Source organism: Serinus canaria, chromosome 15, assembly GCF_022539315.1.
Source record: "Serinus canaria isolate serCan28SL12 chromosome 15, serCan2020, whole genome shotgun sequence".
Classification (NCBI taxonomy): Eukaryota; Metazoa; Chordata; class Aves; order Passeriformes; family Fringillidae; genus Serinus; species Serinus canaria.
The window spans coordinates 2,538,217-2,559,851 of NC_066329.1; the positions used below are offsets into that span (position 1 = coordinate 2,538,217).

A 21,635-nucleotide genomic window follows, 5' to 3' on the forward strand; every position below is an offset into this window, starting at 1 on the left:
CAGTTTTAAACACCTGTAGACAGGCTACAATAGAATATGAAAGTTATGATGTTTTCTTGTGTCATTTGAACAGATCTGGCTTGCTTTCTGTTTGACCATGGCCAAAATACAGATTCAAAGATAGCAATTGGACTTGCAATAATATGCTAAATAATGTTTAAAAATAATTACAAGAGCTGTAAGTTAGCAGCAGATTTACTCATTATATATAAAAAGGAAAGAAAAATTCCTGCTTCATTTGATTGAATTACAATTTTTGTTAAAACAAAACCAAAAAATACATACTGATTTTGCCTCCATTTTGTAGAGATAATACTAGAATCTCAGAATAGTTGGGACATGTCAGAAATAAGTAGTATTAATTATGAACCAGTTTTTGTGCAGTACTGCATGGGGCTGGACTGCTGCTGGAGAACCAACACTTCCACCTTCCCATCCAGAGAGGATTCTAAGGCATGGAGAGGTGTTGGAAGGAACTTTCAAATTAGATTTTCTGAACTTGTATGTATGCAGGTTGTGTGCATCCTTCAAGTAATTCCCTCCTCAGTTCTAGCAACTGTGGTTAAACTAAACCAGATAGTCTAGGTAAGAGATCCCACATTCTACTTCCACATGAGAAAAAGGTGACTTGTTCATAATTAATGTTTTCTGATAAGACTGGGCTTCAACTCCCTAGACTACAGCCAGTCATCTCAGGTGTATTACATCCCTACAAATGCATTTGGTTTAGGAAGAATAGATGCATGTCTGGTACCACTTTACCTTTTTAGTACATACAAATACCTTTATGCTCTTTGACTTCACCTGTTGGCAGCTGAGCAGGGCCAGTTTTAATGCAGTGGGGGAGATGGGGAGCTCAAAAGTGCATCAGCTGCCCATGAAATAAAGCTCAGTTGGCAGAATATTCCCTTGAGAAGGCCCTGTACCTCTTTCCCTGTGCCCAGCTGTTCCTTCTTCCTTTCACCAGAAGCTTTTGATCCCATCACTTGGGCTGAGTGCCAAATAAATTGTGCATGTGGCTCATCCCTAAGTAAGGAGAGTAAATTTCTGTCAAGGGTACAGAGTAAGAATCTTTATTTTGTTTCAAATCAAGTACTGGGTATGCTTCCAATGCAAAATTAACGACCCTAATTTAAACTAGGAGGAAAATGGGAAAGGATGTGTTGGATTTGGAAGTAGACAGCTGGAGAAGAAATACAGTAGTGAAAGCAGTTGTGAAACAAAACTGAAGCAATCACAATCACTTCTGCAAATGTGGAAGCCTGAAATACTTCAGGATACAAGTCCACTAATTACAAATCTGGCAAATATGCCTGTACAGCTTTACCTCTGTGCTGGCAGGAAATAGGAAAATAGATCATCAAGGAAGCTAATTACTATTCTTCTGGACTTCCTAATGTATCAGCAGTTTAAGTGTTGGTATTTTGATCACTCAGTTCTGGAAGAGCTGTTTGATTGTTCTCTCACAGACCAGAAATAACTTAAAGCTTTCTTAGCTCATTGTCCATCTGTCCACAATGTCTTGTTTTATACTGGCTCAGAGAGCTTACTATAAAAAAAAATAAAAAGTCTTTTACTGTCAGATACAAGATTGACATATTTAGGGCACCAGAGAATTTATAAATTAAAAAAAATACAGAATCAGCTGGAAATCCCTATGAGTACATGTATTTCTTGAAGTAACAGAAAGCTTAAGTGGGCTCATCAAAGTTCAATTCCTGAAAGGAAAACCAATCAATAATAATTACAGCTCTTGTACCAACCTGTAATTTTTCCTGCAGAAACATGAAAAATACTGCTATCAAACTTGAAACCTTTCCTATTTTGTTTACATAGGTAATGGTAATAAACAAGAAGTGCTTTATGTTGGCTGAGTAAGAGAAAATTGACATTTTTAAAGCAAAGCAATTTTATTATTATTTAGCCTGTGTGCAAGTCTGAAAAAAAGACTTGCTGGCCTAAAATGAGCTACTGCTAAAAAAATGATTAGGCTGGTTTGAGCTAAACTCTGTGGTTTTTTACCTAAATGAAATACAAGCAAGTAAGATAGTGCATACTTAACTTTCAACAGTCACATTTTGCTCAGATGTAAAGAAACTTTGGGCCTGAAAGCAAAAAGTTATATTTTTATCAAATATTACTTGCCCTTAGGGTTAGTTCCTGTAACTTAGGGTTATTATACCAGTAAGTAAAAATAAGAGAAAAATAATGCAGTGCTAAGGTAGGTGAGCATCTGCTTTAAGTATTTTCCTTGCAACTGCATTCTGAGCCTTATATTCATTAGCTTTGCAGAGCATCCAACTGCAACATTTAGTGACTAATGCAATCACAAAATAGCATATGCTGATAAATGGAATAATGGATGGGCTCTTTAGAAATCAGTATTCACACACAGAAGGAGTGACAGGGTAGAAGGTGGAAACCCTCTCCCCCCCAAACTTTTCTCAGGATGTTTCTTTGGCTCATTAATTACTCATGAATGTCTTCTATTCTGTGTAATCTAAGAATTAGCCTCTCAGGTTGGTTGTTTGTAACAGTGAGCAATACCCTCTAGTGGTACACATAGGAAAAGGAGCTCGACACAGAATGATTAATTATTTTTTCATTATTAAAGAGGCTAAGTAAGGTTTCATCTAAATAACAAAAATAACCCTACACAGGGCATCACTGGTCTTTCTAGAGGTGCTGGTTAAAGTGGAAAATGCACTGCATTGAGTTAGATGCCAGTCAGAAGCAACACTTTAATCACTGTTTGCAGAGGAAACAAATTGCCACCTGCAGTCTGGAAGGAGTGGTTCTAGTGATACCCAGGTCAGACAGGTATGTCCTTACAATCTGCAGGCTACATTTAATTCCTACATGTTACAAGTAACTCTGTAGGCAAAAAAGGAATATTTATCAGTCTCTAATATTGCAGTGTAATAATGTCTGTATTTCCAGACCCTGTGTGCAGTCCAGAGCTCACTATCTAAAAGGTATTTTCTGAAAAAACTTATTATCAGGGTTTTCTGCTGGACTTTTATTTGCCAATTGGCAAAGGTTCACAGATGGAGCTGAAAATTGACAGTGCTGAAGAAATGACAGTGAAAGAAGTGCTGGAGAAAACTGACAGTGTTGAAGTCCAACAAATGCCACTCTCACCAAGAAAAAGCTATTGAACTTATTTAAACAAATGTGCAAATACTCTTGAATCTTTTTCCAGCAGCCTAGTCTATTAAAGCAGAGTAATTGAGGTCTGTTTTGAAATCATCTTTGCTTCCATAACCAATACCCCCAAGCAGGGGGAATATGCAGGAGCTTCCTGCATTTCTCTGAAGTAGCAGATCCACGTGCAGTGTTTGTCACGGGGTGATGACACTTGCCTAGTCCCATGCCATTCTGATTGTCACTGGATTTGCCTTTCTGCAAGCCCATTATTGCTGTAAGATTTAAGAGCTTTGGGGAGTTTTTCAGGATTTTCTGGTGCACTGATTACTCCACCCCTCCAAGAGGAAGGATCTCATAGTGTTCAGTATCACACTGGTTCAGACTTTAAATCAGCTTCTAACCTAATGTTAAGCAAGATGGGAGTGAGTCAGGAACCAATTATTTTAAGGCCTCATGAAGGAAGGATTTACTGTGCCTTATCTTTCTCAGCTGTAGTTCCTGGCATCAGTTCAGCTACTGCAGGGTCTTGGACCAGTGTAATCTTCCATACTTCTTGTTAGCTCATTATTTTTTTCTTTTGCTGTGGCAAACCAATGTCTGCTCTCTTTATTCTCTTGTAAGGCATATAATAAAAGAATGAAAAAATTGCCCATCTCCCTGGCTGCTGTAACTCTGCCAATCCTGCTGTAGGATATAATGAAACTTTCAGCCACCACATCACTGTTAATAAAACGGAGACAGCAGTTAAAAAAAAGTTCTGACAAGAATTTATTAATTTATGGTTGAGAACAACGAAATGTGTCTGACACTGAAATGATGAGATTGCCATATTTTGTACAGAGAGATTTTTCTAGAAATCTTCTTTCCACTGTGTTGACAGAACTTGCAGTATAGAAGTTCAGGAGTGGGTGTCAGTTCACAGACTCTCAGCCAGTTAAAAGGATGGCTGCATGCCCAGATGAGATGAAGGTTCAGACTTGCTACTCTTCCTGTTTCTGTATGTTCACTCTTGCTGAAAAACTAATCAAGCTGTCTGACACCTGGCACAGGAGGGCAGCACTAGGTGTTACCTTCTTGTATTAAGCTAGCTAGGAAGTTTTATTACCCAAAAGAAAAGGGGAAAAAAATCTCAATAAGCTATTTTGAGCTAAAAGCTGGAAGGAAAGAAGCTAGTCAAGCTGAGCCTTCTGTGCTTTTTTTCTGTCCATGCTGAAGGCTGAGAAAAGCCTCCTTCAAAGTACAAGAACCTCTATACAACGGGGGGAAATGGCAGTTGTGTGGTTACTGTAAAAATGCTGCTTTCGGGCAGGTGGGCAGTATGACTGTAAGTGCATTTTGTGCAGGACACTTGCAGATGGGAAGGTATTGACTGTGAATAGCATTTTGTGCGGAACACTTATTTTTAAAACCTTTCAATACTTTTATGATATAAGAAAGACATATAAAATCTCTCAAGTACTTTCCCCAAGCCTACATTTCTTCATCCACTGGCAAAAAAAAAAGAAAAAAGAAAAAAAGTTTTCTAATCTTCACTTGAGTTGTCAAATTCCTCCCAGTCTGATACACTCATAACTTCTGGTGGAAAGTCAAGATGATGCTTCATTCGGTCTGCCTGCCATTCTGAGAGCCACTTCTCTGTTTCCATTAAAACAGCCCTGGGCAATGTGAGGACACAGGCAGCCATGCCAGAAATGTCATCCTCCAGTTGGGGTCCTTCCTCCCAACAGTCTCTCTCTGCATCATAAATGTGCACATAGTCCATGCGGATTCCCCTGTTGTGGGATCTGCCTCCCAAGACATAAATCCTGTTGTCTAAGACTGCAATGCCTGGCTCTCCATGTCCTGCAGGAAGTGGGCATACATTTGTCCACTGATCAGTGCTTGGCTTATAGCAGGCAACCTGGAAAACAAAAAAGAAAAGAGAGAAGGCAAAACTGGACTTGTATCCTTGGCCATATTTTTATGCTTGGCCAGTTTATCCTTGGCCACAAACTTGTACCCTGGCCATGAAGTAAACTATTTAGGAAGGAATATCATCAGTCCTTTGACAGTGTGTTGATAATGGAGACAGCATGTGACTATCTAATACAATACAGTGCTCAGCAGAAAATTGTGCACAGTTGCCACATAGCTTTGAAATCATAAGTTCTGGCCCTGCTGCTGGAGTAACAGCTTTATGTCATTCCAAAAATGTCTACAAAACTGAAAGAGATGGAGACACGTGCTAATATGAGCTAAGTAATTCACCTGTTTGCATTAGAGAAGAAATGCTGGAACATACAAACATGACAAATCTGCTAAGCTGCCTCTGTGCCATATGTTGGAGAGCTTCAGATTTCATTTGGTACCTACTTGGCTAACTGCTTTCATTTGTAGGCACCTTCTTATCATTCAGACACACTCTTCAGCTAGATTTAATTCTGCCATCTCCACTGGCTCTATAAAACCAGTTACTTTTTGTGTCTTCTTTTCAAGTCCCTAGCATTCTAGAAGCTGGAATAAGTGTGAAGAGAATTCTCTCCAGATGTCCCTTACCATCAGATACGTACATTTTAATTGCATTATACAACTGCTATCCAGCATACCCCCAGGTAGGGTAAATATGCAGGAACTTACTGCATTTCTCTGCATTTCTTCTTCTTTTCAAGTCTTTGGCAGTTCTAGAAGCTGGAATAAGGTTCTCTCGAGATGTCTCTTACCATACTGTACATTTTAATTGCATTATACAACTGCCATCCAACATACCCCAAGTAGGGGTAATATGCAGGAGCTTACTGCATTTCTTCTTCTTTTCAAGTGTCTAGCAGTTCTAGAAGCTGGAATAAGGTTGAAGAGAATTCTCTCCATATGTCCCTTACCAAACTGTACATTTTAATTGCGTTATACAACTGCCATCCAACATATCCTCAACAGCTCTGCCCTGCAATTACACATTGGTAATTCAAAAATTCTCCACTTAGAAAAAATGACTGTAAAGACAGCTTAAAGCAAATTTAACTGATGTGCTGCTTACTGGGCATATGCATGCCAATGAAGATATCCATCAGAGATGTTTTAAAGTTGGTAAGAATTCCAAGTGCTAGAGCTTTAATGCTTTGTGGGTGAGACAAAGTGTTCAAGACAGACAACAGTAAATAAATCATTGCCAGCTCTGCAGGTGAGTGGGGGGAGCTCCTCTAGCTGAGCAGACAATTTTATTTGCATACTTAGTAGGAGACAGACGTTACAGCTAAGTGCCAGCATCCACAAGAAGCAAGAAAAGGCGCGGGCGTGACCTGGTCTCACCTGGTGAACGTCCCTCCTGTAGCCGGAGTCGTTGTTGCTGCCCCCGATGACGTAGAGCTTGCCCAGCAGCGCGGCCATGCCGTGCCAGGCGCGCCGCACGGGGCCGTCTGCCAGCACGTCCCAGCGGTCCGTCCTGGGGTCATAGCACTGCAGCTCCTTCAGGTAATCCTCTCCTCTCCTGCCACACGTGATGTACATCTTCCCATCCAGCGCCGCTCCCGCGTGGGCGTACACCTGCACAGCACACCGGCAAAGCAAGAGCTTCAGCTCTGCATTTGTGTATTTCTCCCGGTTTTGAAGCAGGAAATAGACATGAAGGGAGTGACATTGGTCATGAGTTATGCAGAGATCAAAAAGCAGAAAGGATTTGCTTATGGACAGTTCTTTCTAAGATAATTGTGAATTTCTGAATGAAACACACTAGAATTTCTAAAAGTTCCAGAACAGCAGCATTCTCTGTCTTTATTGCTCCTTCATACTATAACTTTACTCCCTAATCTACTTGGAAGCCTTTTTATTGGTGATTTTTCTTATAGAAGCAGTGTTATCAGGAATGCAAGTTATTCTACTTAGTAGCACTCAATTCAGGCTTTTTATATTTTCAGCAGTGACACACATTTATTATTTGTTTTATTAACAGTTTTAATAATTAACACAATAAAGGTGCAGGCAAAATCAACAAGAGACAGGAAAAATAAGCATTAAACTGGAAAATGAAATTTACATATGCTATTATTTAATTTTCTTGTAATCCATTTACTCCATATACAGAGTTTACTGCTTTCCATCTGAATATCAGCAAATTAAAAGTTACACCTGAGAAAAACATCTAGCAAGCTTAAATCAGGAATTGGGGGACTGTAGTAGTGTGTGTGGCTAATGCACTCCTTACCTCCTTCTTCAGAGGTGTCACATATTCCCAAGTGTTGGTTTTAGGGTCATACCTCTCCACTTCCCTCAGGTCTTCATGGTAATCTCGGCCTGCGACGGCATAAATATAGTTGTCCACGACACAAACACTGAGGTCAGCGTGCTCTTGCTGCAGGGACTGGATCTGGAACCATCTGTTGTGTCGTGGGTCATACCTTGGAAAAGAATGGGATCAAAGAAAGTTATTCCTGCAGCTGCAGAATCACTGCAGGAATACCAGATAGCTCCGTGGATGTGGGTTACTGCACTGGCTTCAGCTGAAATTGAGCTCATCTCTAAGTGAGGTGAAATTTGGCCTTGTCAGCATTTTATTATTAGCAAAGTTGTTTTATTCTATTTATAGAAGATGTACTTTGGCTGACATAATCATGTTATCAAAGCCTAGGTTTTCCATTATCTTGTACACTGCTGTCAGGTTACATATCACAATCTCTGTTTGCACAAAGCCATTCTACAAAGTAACACAGTCTAAAAATAGCACAAAGACTAAATCTGAATCTTCAAGAATACAAGAAGGGCATAAATACATGGTAGTTTCTTTGATACTTTTCCCCAAATATCTGCTGCTCAAAGTGAATCTCATGATTCACTTTCATGTCAAACTATCTCTCTTATCTGGAAATTTTAGTTACAGAGAAAACTGGCTGAGAATTGAAACTATGCATGCCATAAAATAAGAGCAACTCAGCTAAGACTTGTAAAACTGAGCATAATATAAAGACAGAAGGGTTTATATCTGTTTTTGCAACATAATGGGCATGAAGGTCTAAACCTGTTCCTCCTGCTCTTCCCTACATAGTAATATAAAAGCACTCTGGAATGCTGCTATTGTGCACACAGATTTTTGAAAATCTGTTAGTAATAGCATTTTATTTAAAATCCTTTTGTATTGGGACAAAAACTACACATAGAAGACTTCCAGAAAATGCTAGTAAGAGAATATCTAGACAGCCTAGAGTTCAGGCTTATTACTGCTTCCCACACCTTTAATACTTCCCTCCTCCAACACGTCAGAAAGAAGCACAAGTAATACTCTTGAATGAGTAGCTGTTTCTACACTGTCAGGCTCAGCTTTGTCTCATAAGCACTGCTGGGAGCTTCCTGTTACTATGAAGCTCATTTCTTGTGTTTTCTTTCAGTGAGGCTCCTGCTTAGTTCCTGATCTTTGGCTGGCAAGTGTGCTGACTGTCTGTTGGCTTACTGACTCAGAAATGGGCAACAGGGTGGCAGTAAAATGAATAGCAAGATTATCCTTATCTTACCTCCAACACCTCGACTCTGCTCGAAAACCACTTACATTGTTGTCTCCACCAATCAAATATACAAAGTTATTGAGAACAGCAATCCCTTGGTTGGACATTCTGGGGGCTAGTGCAGCTGTAAAGTGCCTCCACTCCCCCAACAAGGGGTTCAGATACTTGGCTTGATCGCTGAGGACAATGGATGGAATAGAATGCATCCCTCCAAATCCCACTACACACTGGAACTCTGATCTCAGCTGTGTCTGGGAGCTCTGAAGCATTGGCTGAAGACATTCATTCTTGTGGTACATTAATGCATCTGCAACTGTATCTTTTAAAGGACATGGACTTAATTTGTCATGAAGTCTTTGCAGGATCTGGGGTTCCATCAGAGGAAAACGAACTGTCTCAAGTAGCTTAAGGGGCTCCATCAGGGAGACCTGATCCGTCTCCAGTTCCTCTGGAGAATAATGATAAAAAAGTGCTCCATCATAAACTTCAAACTCATAGTTAACCTCCAAACGGTTGCTGCTGAGAAGGGAGTAGACCTTCTGCAGGGGCAGCTGTCGGTACACTTGTGTCCTTGAGAAAGCTGTGAAGTTCTTCAGAATGTAGGAGTCCAGCTGCTCACTCAAATGCTTTAAGTCATAGTGGTCAGCTAGTCTGTAGACATCAAGGATGTTCTCTTCATCCACCCAGGACATGAGGAAATCACAACAGAACTTAATGACTTCTGGAATCTGCAAGAGAGAGAGGTTTTTCATTTCAAACACCACCTGCCCCACACTTGAGAGACAGGACTGAAGCCTGGGATGACTGCAAGGAAATTGTCCATGAAATCCCTTCTCTCCTCACAGTCTGACCACCATGGTCACTTGTGCCCTATTCACCTTTCCCCAGAGAAAGAGAACTCAGCATGGGTATGTGGATGAATATAACACAGCTCTTCTAGCCATGCTCTACTGCAAGACTTAAGTTTGGCTTCAGGTGCAGCAGCAATGTGCCTTGTGGGACATGTGGGACACGGGGCACTGCCTGCTCTGCAGCCTGCCTTGGAGCAGCCAGGAAAACAGACACAGGGCATGGTGATTAGTCACCCTGTGCTTGTTTTTCCAGAGCACTAGAGATATACTATATCAAAGATTGTATCTGTAACAAATGATTCACTCAAGAACATAGGAAACCATTGGAAAGGAAAATGAGTATTTAGTGTTGTCTTCTGAACACAATTTGAAGTTGTATATCTGGCAGGAGAAACAAAGAACTAACTGCTGTCCAGGAGCCCCTCTGCTAACAAAGTGTGTAAAAACCAACCAAAGCAAGCACTCACAAAGATTTAGTACCAAAGCCTTGTGCAGCAATTAGCTGCAGGGGAAATTAGAGAAAAAAAAACTTGTCTTAAAAGCACATGACCCCTGCACTTAGTGCAAACCATAGTGGCAGGATTTCCTGTAGTGATGAGGTCAGGAGAGGTCATGTGCCTGTGGACTCACCTTGAGCAGCACAATTTCTGAGCAGCACACCCTGTTCCTTACCATAGGCCAGGGATATTCTGTTTCAGGGAAGCTTTCATAAACAGATCAGTGAAAGTCAATGCTACATAAAATACTCCTCTAGATGAAATGGGTAATGTTTTAACTGATGAAACCATTGGCACAAATGAGATGTGCAAGTACCCATTCATTGTTCCTACCCTTCCACAGTTAGTTCCAGTGGCTACAGCATCCCAGAAATCCTTCTTACCATGCCCATCCATGCTCCCCTCTTAACATTCCCTCTAACCAGATATCCATGTTTTCTGTTTCTTTCATCATTACTTTTGTTTCTTGTTTCTTTTTTGTCGCATCTCCCAGTACCTCACCTGAAGCTGACAGGCTGCAGCTAAGGTTTCCTGTACACTGTTCACACTGAGTTCCAGCTCAGAAGTGTAAATGAAGTTCAAGATTTTACACATTGCATTGTAGGAGATGCCATGAATATGAACTTCTTCTTGTTCCATCTCTCTTAATCCTCCTGCAAACATTCCTCTGCAAAACAGACAATGGCACATGCTATGGCAGATTTGCATTGAAGCTATTTCCAGTTTGCTCATCTTATGTTGTCCTGGGAACATAAAAAATATTCGGAAATACAAAAACCTAGCTGGACACTTTAATGTGATTACCTCTCCTCTAAGTTAAGAGTACAGGCCTTTAGGTCCTAAGAAACTAACACTTCATTGTGCAGGGAAACAGCAGGGGCAACCTAGAAAGTACAGTTCACAGGTGAAGGACTTCAATACACACCCAGTATCTGGACAGTCAATGGTCAAAGGCAGATACTCTGAGTGTGGGGGAAGAGGAAACACAGAGGAACTCAGGACAGTGGAAATTTTTTTCCAAGGTATAGCAGTTCCTCTTTCAATTAGAAGTTTGTCCGGATTGACTTTGGTGTTTGCTTTATGAAAACAAAGAAACTGCTCACCAAACTGCCTGGGAACTGCCTGGGGACTGCCTGGTTTAATGGCCAGTGAGTCACCCTATAGGCACACAACAGTGACCCAGCTCCAGTGAGTTTTTGTGTATTATGAAATGATCATCACCACAGGCAAGGTCTTACAATGCTAAGGATATGTTAAAAGCCACTTAGAGTGCACTTAAGCAGAAGACACCAGTTCAGATAGTCTCTCCTCTTTATAAACCTCCAAGTACCACAGTGAATTTAGTGGAGGTAAGCTCAGTGTGCAGGAACAAGAGCTTTATTTCTGCAGAGAAATAACAGAGAGATGAATAAAGCCATAGTTAGTATTTTGAAACAGCCTGTCACTCTTGCACTGAGAATGACACAGGAACAGGCAGGAGGCAGTATTGCAGAAAGAGCAAAAGAAAGCTAATTAATTACTTTATTATACTTTATTACATTGCATCTAAACTGAACCTGCCAAGCACTCAACTGCACTCCATCCTGACACACACACCTGGTCCTGATAGGCCAAGGAAACAAAACATCCTCACTTTGGGTAAACAATCTCCATATTGCATTCTACTTTTGCACATACAGGCACAGCAAATGAGATAAGAAATGTTTTGATCATTCTCTGAGGTTCAGAGAATGTGAATCCCAGAAATATTCTTGGGAAGATTGCCTTGCTTTTCTCTGTGAGAAGAAATGTGGCTACAAGAGCCTCAGCTCCATCTTACAGGTCTGATTTTCCATTCAGAAGGAGTCTGCCCAGCCAGAAGCTTTGGATGTCACAGCTGTGACTAACAGCCAGACACGTGCCTGTTTTTTCTCCTGAGAAGCTTCAACTTTTCCATGTTTTACAACTTTGGAATATGATTTGGAGAATTGTTTACCCAGCATGTGAATTGTTTTTACTTAATAACCAATCCCAGTCCAGTTGTGTCAGACTCTCTGAGTCAGTAACGAGTTTTTTTATTCATTCTTTTCAAGCCTTCTGATGTCTCCTTTCTCTTTCTTTAGTATAGTTTTAATATATAATTTTCTTTTAATATAATATCATAGAAGAATAAATCAGCCTTCTGAGAACTGGGAGTCAATTCTTTTCTCTCACCTGGTCCTAAGACCCACAACAACACCACAACACATGCCTGTTGCTGCCACGTGTCACTCTAAGACATTAAATAAAATGATGCAGACTGTCACAGAAATATTTTATGAAAAATCTTTTTGCTATGATTTTTCTCCTGAGAAGCTGAGAGGCCTCAGAAACAAAATGTAAACAATAATTATCTGCTGCTGAGGAATGCAGCAAGTGCATCTTTGATTGGTCTCATGTGGTTGTTTCTAATTGATGGCCAGTCACAGTCAGCTGGCTCAGACTCTCTGAGAGTCATGAGCTTTTGTTATCATTCCTTTCTATTCCTTGCTAACCTTCTGATTAAATCCTTTCTTCTACTCTTTTAATAAGTTTTAATATATCATTTTCTTTTAAAATAATATATATCATCAAATAATAAATCAACCTTCTGAAACACAGAGTCAAGATTCTCATCTCTTCCCTTGTCCTAAGACCCCTGCAAACACCATCACAGAGGACTTTCTAAGGTATAAGAGGGTAGATTTATAAAACATTTATAGATTTCCAAAAGTGACAGTGGATTGGAGAATGACAGTGCCGCCCCTCCAATGACACTGGACAAACCAACAGTCTATCAAATTTCACTTTTTCCATAAAAGAATGCAAACCAAGAAGTTCTTTACACAAAGTGCGTGAGAAAGAATGCAAACATAAGAAAAACTTCAAAAAGCAGGGCGACAGCAGCGTACCTGAAGTAGTCACAGGAGGCAGCCAGGAGGATGCGATGGGCCTCGATGGGTTTGTCCTCCACCACCAGCACCACATCGAAGAGGATGCTGCTGTCCCTGAGCGACAGCAGCCCGCTGAGCAGCGCCTGCGAGTGCTCCGCGCTGCGGTAAGTGCTGCTGCTGCGCTGCTGCGCCGGCGGCTCCAGGGCAGCTCTGTGGGCCTGAGTCAGCTCCTGCTCCTCCGCCATCCCAGGCAGAAATGCTCAGCCACCAGCTGCAGCAGAATTAAATCTGTGAGACAACAGAATCGGCAGAGGTTTGTGCTTTTTGTTTTACAAACGGTGCTCTGACCCTTGCCCGTCACAGAAAATAAAGCCACTCTTCAGGCAATGGAGAGACACTTCTGTCCTGGACAAATGATCCCAAATTATACTGAAAAAACACAGATGAACATCAGCACACCAAAGTGGTAGAATAAGGTTTTCCAAAAACAGGTATTCTGACTCCTGGGTTTTCACCCCAATATCAGAGTATGTGGCACATGGGTATTTGTTTTTCTCAGCAAGACTTTCACTTCCCAATCCATTACCAAACCCCTTCTTTCTTTGGTATTTCTGCATCATCTGCAACGAAAAATGGGCCAAAATTTTGCCAAATTCCAAACTGCCTAATATTCTCAGGTAACTTTTCAGCAGTATAAACTGCACCTTTCATCTTTCTCTTAATATTTTACCACAGCATCTCCTCTCTTCTCTCTTCCTGTGTTTGTTTTTTGCATTTTCTGTAGCTAAGCACATTTCCAACCTTAATTGTGCAAAATACTGTACAAAACTGCAGGCTTCAAAGTGAGCTTCTTTATTTTGGCAATTTCAAGCTAGCATGCACAGCTACTCTCCACTTCCCTGTGACTCCCTGCAGAGAGCAGGTATTTCCCCTAGAATGGGCACTGTCCAAGGCTATCCTGTACCTTTTTCTAGGGCTGCCACTGACACACTGGGAAGGTCCCCTATGGCACATTGGGAAACACCTGTAAAAAGCTATCTGCAAGTGATTGTGTTTCATGTCGATGGTTAAGCAATTAAAGTCTCATGAGTCCTCTTCTACCATCCTGTAATTTACCCTGCCCATTGTCTTTGAAGAATGTCAGAAGTTGTGGCAGTCAGAGCTTATAGACTCTATCCAGTTGTCAGCACACATTAAAAAAACACCCCCCATTAGCAAAAGGAAGTAAGTGAGCTGATATGGCTGCTAACACATTCAGAAGATCCTCTCTTCAGCAGCCTGGGAAATAGCTTAGTGCCACAAGGGACAGTCACAAGGGGTTAGCAGCAGTCAGGGAAGCAGAAGAGAACAAACCCAGCAAATCCAAACAAAGAGTGAAGAAATGGAACCATTGTTTCACTGTGCCAGCCACGGACAGTGAGGGCAGCCCTGGAGATCTCAAAACACTGCAGGTATTCTGGGTGTGGCAGCGAGGAAGGAGCTGCCCAGATGACACCAAGAAATATGAGAATGTTTATTGTTCTGCCTGAGGAAGTTACCCTCCACTGCCCAAAACAAAAGGAAGGTGGTGCTGCATGGTGAATGGGATGGAAAATACCCTGAGAAAGTGTTTTAATGTTCATCTGCTCTTTGCCAGCAAAGCCAAGACAGCAGCTCAGAAGAGGAGCTCTGACAAAACAGCCTTCTGGGGAGCACTCAGGTCGATTAGAGAGGGAAAACTATCCATCAGCAGCTGAAGAGATTAATAATGGCTTATTTTTCATGACAGGTTGATGCTTTTCCTAGAAATCAAATGAAAGCAGACAAAACATTAGTGTATCATTACATTTGCTCCTGGGGAATACTGAGAGTGATGGATTGAGGCAAGGGAAATAATGTAGTAAGAAAGGCAAGTGAAATAGTGAGTGTTACGTGATGTTGATCAGAAATTTCCCATTTCACTAAAAGTAAATAAATGCAGCAAAACCAAAGTAGGGTGACATATGGTCCAAATGAGGAACTGATTAACTCTGTTAATGTGATTTAATGTGGTTAAGGCTCCAAAACGGGTTCTATCTTCTCGTCTTCTTAGAGAGCTGTATCAAAAGAAGTCCCTATGGAAGTGAAATCACTATATCAAGAAGCAGATGTAAAAGCAACAAATGAACTATTTTCTGAATCCAAGGACATTTCAGGATTAGGGGAAGCACCATGACCTTTGATACAATCTTATAGTGTATCATATACTGCAGTCACTGGTGGGAGAGAGGCCAAGGCAAGGTAAGTGAGAGATAAAACCACAGGGGCCACTGAAACCCTGTAGTAAGTGTTAGCAAATAAATGTATTGGAGAAGCAGGTTACAGAGATACATGCAGGGTAGAGTGGGAAACCCATATAATAATGCAAGCCTTTATTTATTTAATTTTATTTAATATGACTAGAGATAGTTACTGTTCAGAATGTATTCTCTATCTGAATAATCTGAAAAAGTAACAGAAAGGGGATGAGGCTTTCAGCAAGTAAAGCCCCAGAAGAGATCTGATGTTACAAATGTAGTAACTGGAACCAGGAAGATTAAATGGTATTATGAGAGAGAGAAAATAGAAATACATTAAAAGGATAAATTATTTAATGATTCTGTAGCCAGCATGAGCATTAGTATCTGAATAGCTCTCAGTGACAAGTGGGGGCTGTCTTGGAGATCTGCAGGGAGTTTATCTCACACTTAGTTTGAATAGATAGAGACTTCAATTATGCCACAACCATTATCAAGAGCTGAACAAACCAGCTCTGCTGTGACCACCCAGTGTGGCCAAGAAGAGATGCTGGGAGTGCAGCTGAACCATCCTCCACAGCTGATTTTTGGCTGGTTAACAGCTGAACCTACAGATTTTTTGCTACGCTTTGCTTCCTGAATTCTGGCAGTCCTGACCTCCTGTTTCCAACTCCTGCCCCTGGGCTGTACCTCAGCTGTCACTGGTGAGCTGGAATGTCCCTCAGGGTGACCACTCATGCTTGTACATCATCCTAAGGAACTGCTCCCAGCCTAAAAAATTAAAGGTGAATGTTTGTAGTATTAATCTATAAAGTCTGACTGACAGATGTGGTTAAGTCTTCCTTGAGCCAAAAGCCTCTCAACTCCTGCCTGGGTAGTTTCAGGAGCTGTTAGAAAAGAGGTGTAAGCCCAAGGAGGGCAGAGGACCACGGGCTGGCTGTGGGGATGTGGCCAGCAGGATTCCCTCAGCTGAGTGTGCTCAGCTCTGCCACAGCTGCACCAGGAGCAGCTGGGGTGGGCAGGAAGGTACAAGAGCAGCTGCTGAGGCAGGGTTAGTGTGGTTTTGTTGCGGGCTTCTTTGAAGGAGAAGTGGGATGGGTCTGGCATTTGGGTTTTCTGGATTAGATGCAGTGTGTTTGCTGAGTTGATTGATCATTTGTGCATTTCTTTGGGTATTGTTCTAAATGCTGATTACAAAATTGCTGAGGAGGGATGTTGCTATAAGCACAGCACCCTGCTTCTCAACCTGTGTGGTCTGACCAGCGTGCTCTGTGCCTCTGTTGCTGTCTAAAAACCTATTTTGCCTAATCTTTATTTAAAAAAGCCCAAAACCAACCCAAAGCTGCCTAAATGTAATGTAAGCAGGACAGTTCTGGATAGAGAGACAGAACAGGTTTGTTCCTCCATCCTGAGCTTCTCTACTCTCAGCTTCTTGCTCAGAGGATGTACCTAAGGTTTCTCTGCTCTTATTTCTGTTATTGTGAAAACAGCTCTGTGACTGAGACAAGCTCTTAGAAATTTGACTAATATGTTTTCTTTCCCTTCTCTTCTTGAGAAAGTTTCTCAGTGGTCAGCTGTTAGCAGTGGGCTTCAGTGGCTGAGTACTGCAGAACTAACCCTGCAGGTGGGAAAGAGGAGGAATTCTTTGAATATGAGGAATTCTTTGAGTTCACTGGCTTCTTTAACAGTAGCAAAGATAGTAAGTATTGTCTCATGTGCTGTGGGGTGTTGTCTGCAGAAACAGGGGAGTCCTTGTTCTGACCACTTTGAAATTACAGAGAAAATCAGGCTAGGCATTTTCTTTGCTGGCTGCACAATGTATTTGAGCCTGCAGTTATGTTAGTTTGTATTTGGATTTTAGAGGATGTAGGTTGATGTGGGGATTAATTTTATGGTATTACAACTGAGTTTCCAGTACATAAAGAAGAAAGCATATGGGATCAGTAAATGCATGTGCATGGCTGCAGGCAAGTGTAGAAAGATGTTGGCTGTTTGGTCACTTTGAATTAAGGAGTTAAAAAAAATTACAACAGACAGAAAAAGCCCCCATAAATAGAAAAACCCTCAGGGATACCTAGAAGCACAAGACTGCTCTTTTTCACTAGACTGAAATCTTCTACATTCTGTGTCTGGGTTCCATCTGGGAACCAAGAGAAGGCAGCCATGCCTTGCAATGGAGGGAGCATGAAAGAACTGGAGTAGTCCCTTCTCTTTCCTGTATTATACAAAAAGTTCACTGGATCACCAGTGGTCCCTGGGAAAAAGCTATGGACACAGTGAAAGCTAAATGTCTCAGTGCCCTGGAGATAACTCTGTGCTTGTCTTGTATTCAAATTCTACAACATGCTTCTGCAGATTACTGGCACAAAGAAAAGTAGAGGTCTTAGGCTTCTGATTATTGAACTGAACTAACTCATTAACTACCCATGAAAAGAGTCATGGTAATTTTTTAAAACAAAATCTCCTCTCTGATCACCAACAGAACACTTGCTCTCATAATACAGGTATGTGGGTTATGACTGAGGAAGCTGGCACAGGGACAGGAGGAATTTAGGGAATGCACTGTAGTTTGATCAATGGCAAAATGGTGACAAACTGGTATGCTGATTGCTCTTGTGCTCACTGAAAATCCTTATCCTTTCAAGAACACCAGGTCTAGGAATGGAGTAACTCAACTACAAGCAGAGAGGAAGGGAAAAGTTAAAGGCATGGCAAGATAGATAAGGTAGAGAAGAATGCAATGTCTGTCCTAATGATATTTTTCACCACAGATCCACTGTCACACGTGGTGTTCCTATGCTGCCATTACAGGAACTAACTCAGCCTCTCTTTTTCTGGGGAGGGATGCTGTGCTTTAACATGGCATAGATCAATTACAGTGCTGAAGCCTGTTGTTGGTAGTGAGTGGTATGATACACACCTAGCCAAGTATTCACCCCTTGGATGAACAGCATCCAGCTCACAGAGATGCCCCAATGCCAGGTGCATGTGTGGGTTTGGGGGTGTCTTTTTGTAAAGTTCTGCTGACAGCCTTGATTCTCTACTGTGGAGAAATGGCTGGATGCAGGAAGGATTAACCAAGTTAGTTTCTATGGAAACTCAGACATTTTTGTATTCAAGAGCTCGTGGCTGTCAGTTACATCACTACAAAGAGGTGTTTTACGCAGACTGTGATATTTTCTTGTGCATCAGCTGTGCCCAAAATAAACTCAGGCTTGCTGGTGTCAGGTATCCAAATCTGTTTAGCTCACTGCCATATGGACAGGTGGCTCCAGCTTGGTGGGGGTCCCTTGCTTTCTTAGAAATGTGGAATCATCTAGACTGCAAAGAAACTTGGGAGGTCTCTAGTCCAATCTGCTCAAAGCAGGGAAACCTTCAAAACTGGGTCAGGATGTGCAGAGCCTTGTCTAGTCAAGTGCAAAATCTCCATCCTTGTCAGTAGTCAGAGAACTGATTGTTTAACCAGCAGATTTATTTTCTTCTTTAGCTGTGTGAATTTTTTCCCTGCAATTTGTGACATGTGCCTCTCATCCCTGGCATGCTGTACCACAAAGGAGAGTTTGGCTCTACGTTGTCCTGTGCCCATTAGGTCGCTTAAAATATGTCAGCTGGCTCTTCCCTTTTTCTTTTTGCCCTGTACTGAACAAAATTCAGTGTTCTTGCCTTGCAGGTGTTGTATCTTGGAAGTGCTCCTGCCCTGTATAGCTCCTCCACTGAATTCTCAGCTTTTTCTTTCAGTAGAGAGCTCAAAACTGGGCACAGTATTCCAATTTTGGGGGGATTATGAGTGCTTAACAGAGTGGGAAATAATAATTCACATGACCTACTAGCTGTACTCTTGCTAACCCAGCCCAGTATGAAGCTGGGCCCCACTGGAGAATTCACATTCACCTAGCTGCTCATCAGGGGTGACCCCCCCAGGGTCTCTCCTTCCAAAGCTGCCTTGCAGCCAGGCTTGTCTCCTGCCTGCTGGGATATCTGGAGTTACTCCCACCCAGCATGACATTGCTTTTGCTGTTAAAAGTGATGTAGCTCCTCTTGGTCCCCTCTTGCAGGCCATATTCATCAGAGCTTTTCCCTGACAACAGCCAGTGTGGTGTGCTGCTTGAGATCCAAACACATTAGGCACTTAAAAGTCTTAATGCATTGGAGGAATTTGAAAATCTGTGCCCTAAGGCTGTCCACACCTTCATCTCTCCCAAGGGAGTAACAAGGATTAGGATTTAAAGCAGCCTTCATCTGCAAGCCTGACAAGACAGGCAAAGTGCTGAGCCCTGGGGGCTGCAGATCTGCAGGCAGGAGCTGGCAGTGGAGCAGAGCTCTAACAGGGCAGAGAACACCCAAACACACATCAGCTAACTCGGGGAGTGTGCAGGAAGGGAGGCAGCTGGGTGCCTGCCAAAATAGTTGGGAAAACAAATGTGATGCCACAAACAATGTAAAATGAAAAGCAAAACTATTGTTCATTCTGACTGGAGTGCAAATAGCAGAATAATTCACCAACTGTGTGATAATGTGTAAGTGGCACTTGCTACATAGAAGCCAACTGAGTTCATGTTATGTGTAGATAAAATTTAAGCCAGTGTCAGGGTTTTTCAAGGAAAAGGGAAGGCAGAAGCTTTTATCAGTAATTCTTCTTTCAGAATCCCTTTATGCATTCACAGCTGTGCAAAAATAAATATTCTAAAATCCTTAATTTCAGGAACCTCCTACAAATACAAGGAACAACCCAAACAACTCCTTTTGACTGAGAAAAGAAAAGAAAAAAGAAAGAAAGGAGGATATTTGGTACTGTATTATATCTCAGCATTATTTTTGAGCACTCAAATGATGACCTGCTTTTGCCTGGTCTGTACACACAGTCCTCCCTTACATCACTAATGGAAATAGGCAGAAAACACACTCTGAATTGACTTTCTGAGCCATTTTCATTTTCTAGCATTAGTAGTATACTTGGAGAGTGGGAGGAAACCAAAAGGTGTGGCTTGGGAAACAGCTTTTGCAAATGTTGCTGTCTCACAAATGCTGGCATTCATTCCTTTCAGCAAACACCTGAGGGGTTTTGCTTTTTTTTCCCCCCCAAACCCTTTACAAGTTATTTCCAAGACATATCCAGAATAAAGCACCTCATTTAAAATGTATATGACAACACCACCATGGAGTATATCTATATTTAAATAAATGGATATTTAAAAAATATTTTTCCTCCTGTGAATAATTTTTTAAATTTAAATATTTTTTCTTACCTCAAGATACAGACAAGGTAAAACACTCAAATTAGAAAATCCATGTTATTTAGGTTGTACTAACAACCTAAAGAACATGAGCTTTCTAATTTGAGCATTTTATCCTGCCTGTATCTTCAGTGTTGCAACTTACCCACATTCATAGATCTGTAATGTTTCCTGTTGTGTAATTTATATATTAGGCAATCTGCTCAAAGAATTTTGAGAAACTCAGGTAGCTGCCAAGACGTGAACCTGATTTACTGAATTACTTAAATCACATCATGACTTTCTAAGTATTCTAAAAACAAGGAGGAAAAAAGTTATTAAGTAATTATTTCTGAGCCAAGCACAACACGGAAATGACCTGGAAGAGAGCAAGGGCCTCTTCCAGCACTTTCCAGCTCCAGTTTCTCATGAACATGATTTTTTTCATATTATTTACCACATTAATTTTGTCCTGGTAGGGGTCTGGGGGTTCTGACCCATGGCTTGGCCATTTCCCAGTAGTGACAGAGAACGAGCAGTTTTCTCTGCGGGGGAAGGTGACCTGGAGCTGCACACCCCTCCCTGAGGCAGCCTGGCTCCAGACCCGCCCTGAGGAGGAGGTCAAAGCCGGGTCCAGCACAGTCACGGTTTTACTTTCTCCCGCCGGGCTGACATTACCCTTGCAGGCGCTGCCACCCGCCGGGGCCGCCCCTCGGTGCGGGCAGCGCTGCTCGGTTACCGGGACCGGGGCTGGGGCTGCCCGGCCCGGGCGGGTCGCACCGCCGGCAGACGCTCCCCGGTCGCAGCCACCGCCCCGGCAGCGGCCCCGGCCGCGGAGCTCCCTCCCGAGCCGCGGTGCCCGCGGGCAGCCCTGGGCGGGGGACGCGGCCTCGCCCGGGGTCGGCCCGGGACACGCTCCCACGCGCGGCCCCCCGGAACGGCAGCGCCGGTGCCGGCAGGGGAGCGCCGGGCGGGCCGGCCGGGGCCCGCGCTCCCTCGCCCCCGCCGCAGCACCTACCGAGAGCGGCGGCGGCGCCTCCGCCTTCATGTGCGACCCGGAACCCACCGGGCGAGGGAGGGGCGGCGGCGGCCGGAACCGGGGCGGGCGGCGTGGGCGGCCCCAGCACCGCCCGGGCGGGTGCCGCGGCTGTGCCCGGTGAGCGCCGGGCCGGTCACGGCCGCGGGGAACCCGGGGCTGCCGTGGCGGCGACTCTCGGGGCCAGTGCGGGGCGCGCCCGGGCCGTCACCGACGAGTAGCTCTTCTGGGCCGGACTACATTTCCCAGCGAGCCTCACACCGAGCAGGCAGATCCC

General features: G+C 42.8%; 1 protein-coding gene across 2 annotated transcripts; it reads right to left on the reverse strand.

The window, feature by feature from the left end:
• Window positions 1-3,891: 3,891 nt before the first annotated feature.
• Window positions 3,892-21,553, reverse strand: KLHL22 (kelch like family member 22). 2 transcript variants are annotated; one of them, XM_050980651.1, is made up of 7 exons: window positions 21,341-21,553; window positions 12,873-13,125; window positions 10,465-10,630; window positions 8,625-9,343; window positions 7,325-7,517; window positions 6,433-6,666; window positions 3,892-5,047 (listed from the first exon to the last, which is right to left on the reverse strand). In XM_050980651.1, the coding sequence occupies exons 2-7, from the start codon at window positions 13,097-13,099 to the stop codon at window positions 4,670-4,672; spliced, it is 1,917 nt and encodes a 638-aa protein (XP_050836608.1). In that variant the 5' UTR covers window positions 13,100-13,125; window positions 21,341-21,553; the 3' UTR covers window positions 3,892-4,669. The 2 variants fall into 2 exon arrangements, with proteins under 2 accessions (XP_050836608.1, XP_050836607.1); XM_050980650.1 differs by having other exon boundaries at window positions 12,873-13,142.
• Window positions 21,554-21,635: the final 82 nt, after the last annotated feature.

Bases quoted from the DNA above. Each gene is read 5' to 3' on its own strand.
- KLHL22 (XM_050980651.1), bottom strand. From the start codon at position 13,099: ATGGCGGAGGAGCAGGAGCTGACTCAGGCCCACAGAGCTGCCCTGGAG. The intron at 10,631-12,872 runs GTACGCTGCTGT...TCTGTTTTGCAG, and splicing joins GCCTCCTGTGACTACTTCAG to AGGAATGTTTGCAGGAGGAT. The intron at 9,344-10,464 runs GTGAGGTACTGG...TCTCTCTTGCAG, and splicing joins CTGCAGCCTGTCAGCTTCAG to ATTCCAGAAGTCATTAAGTT.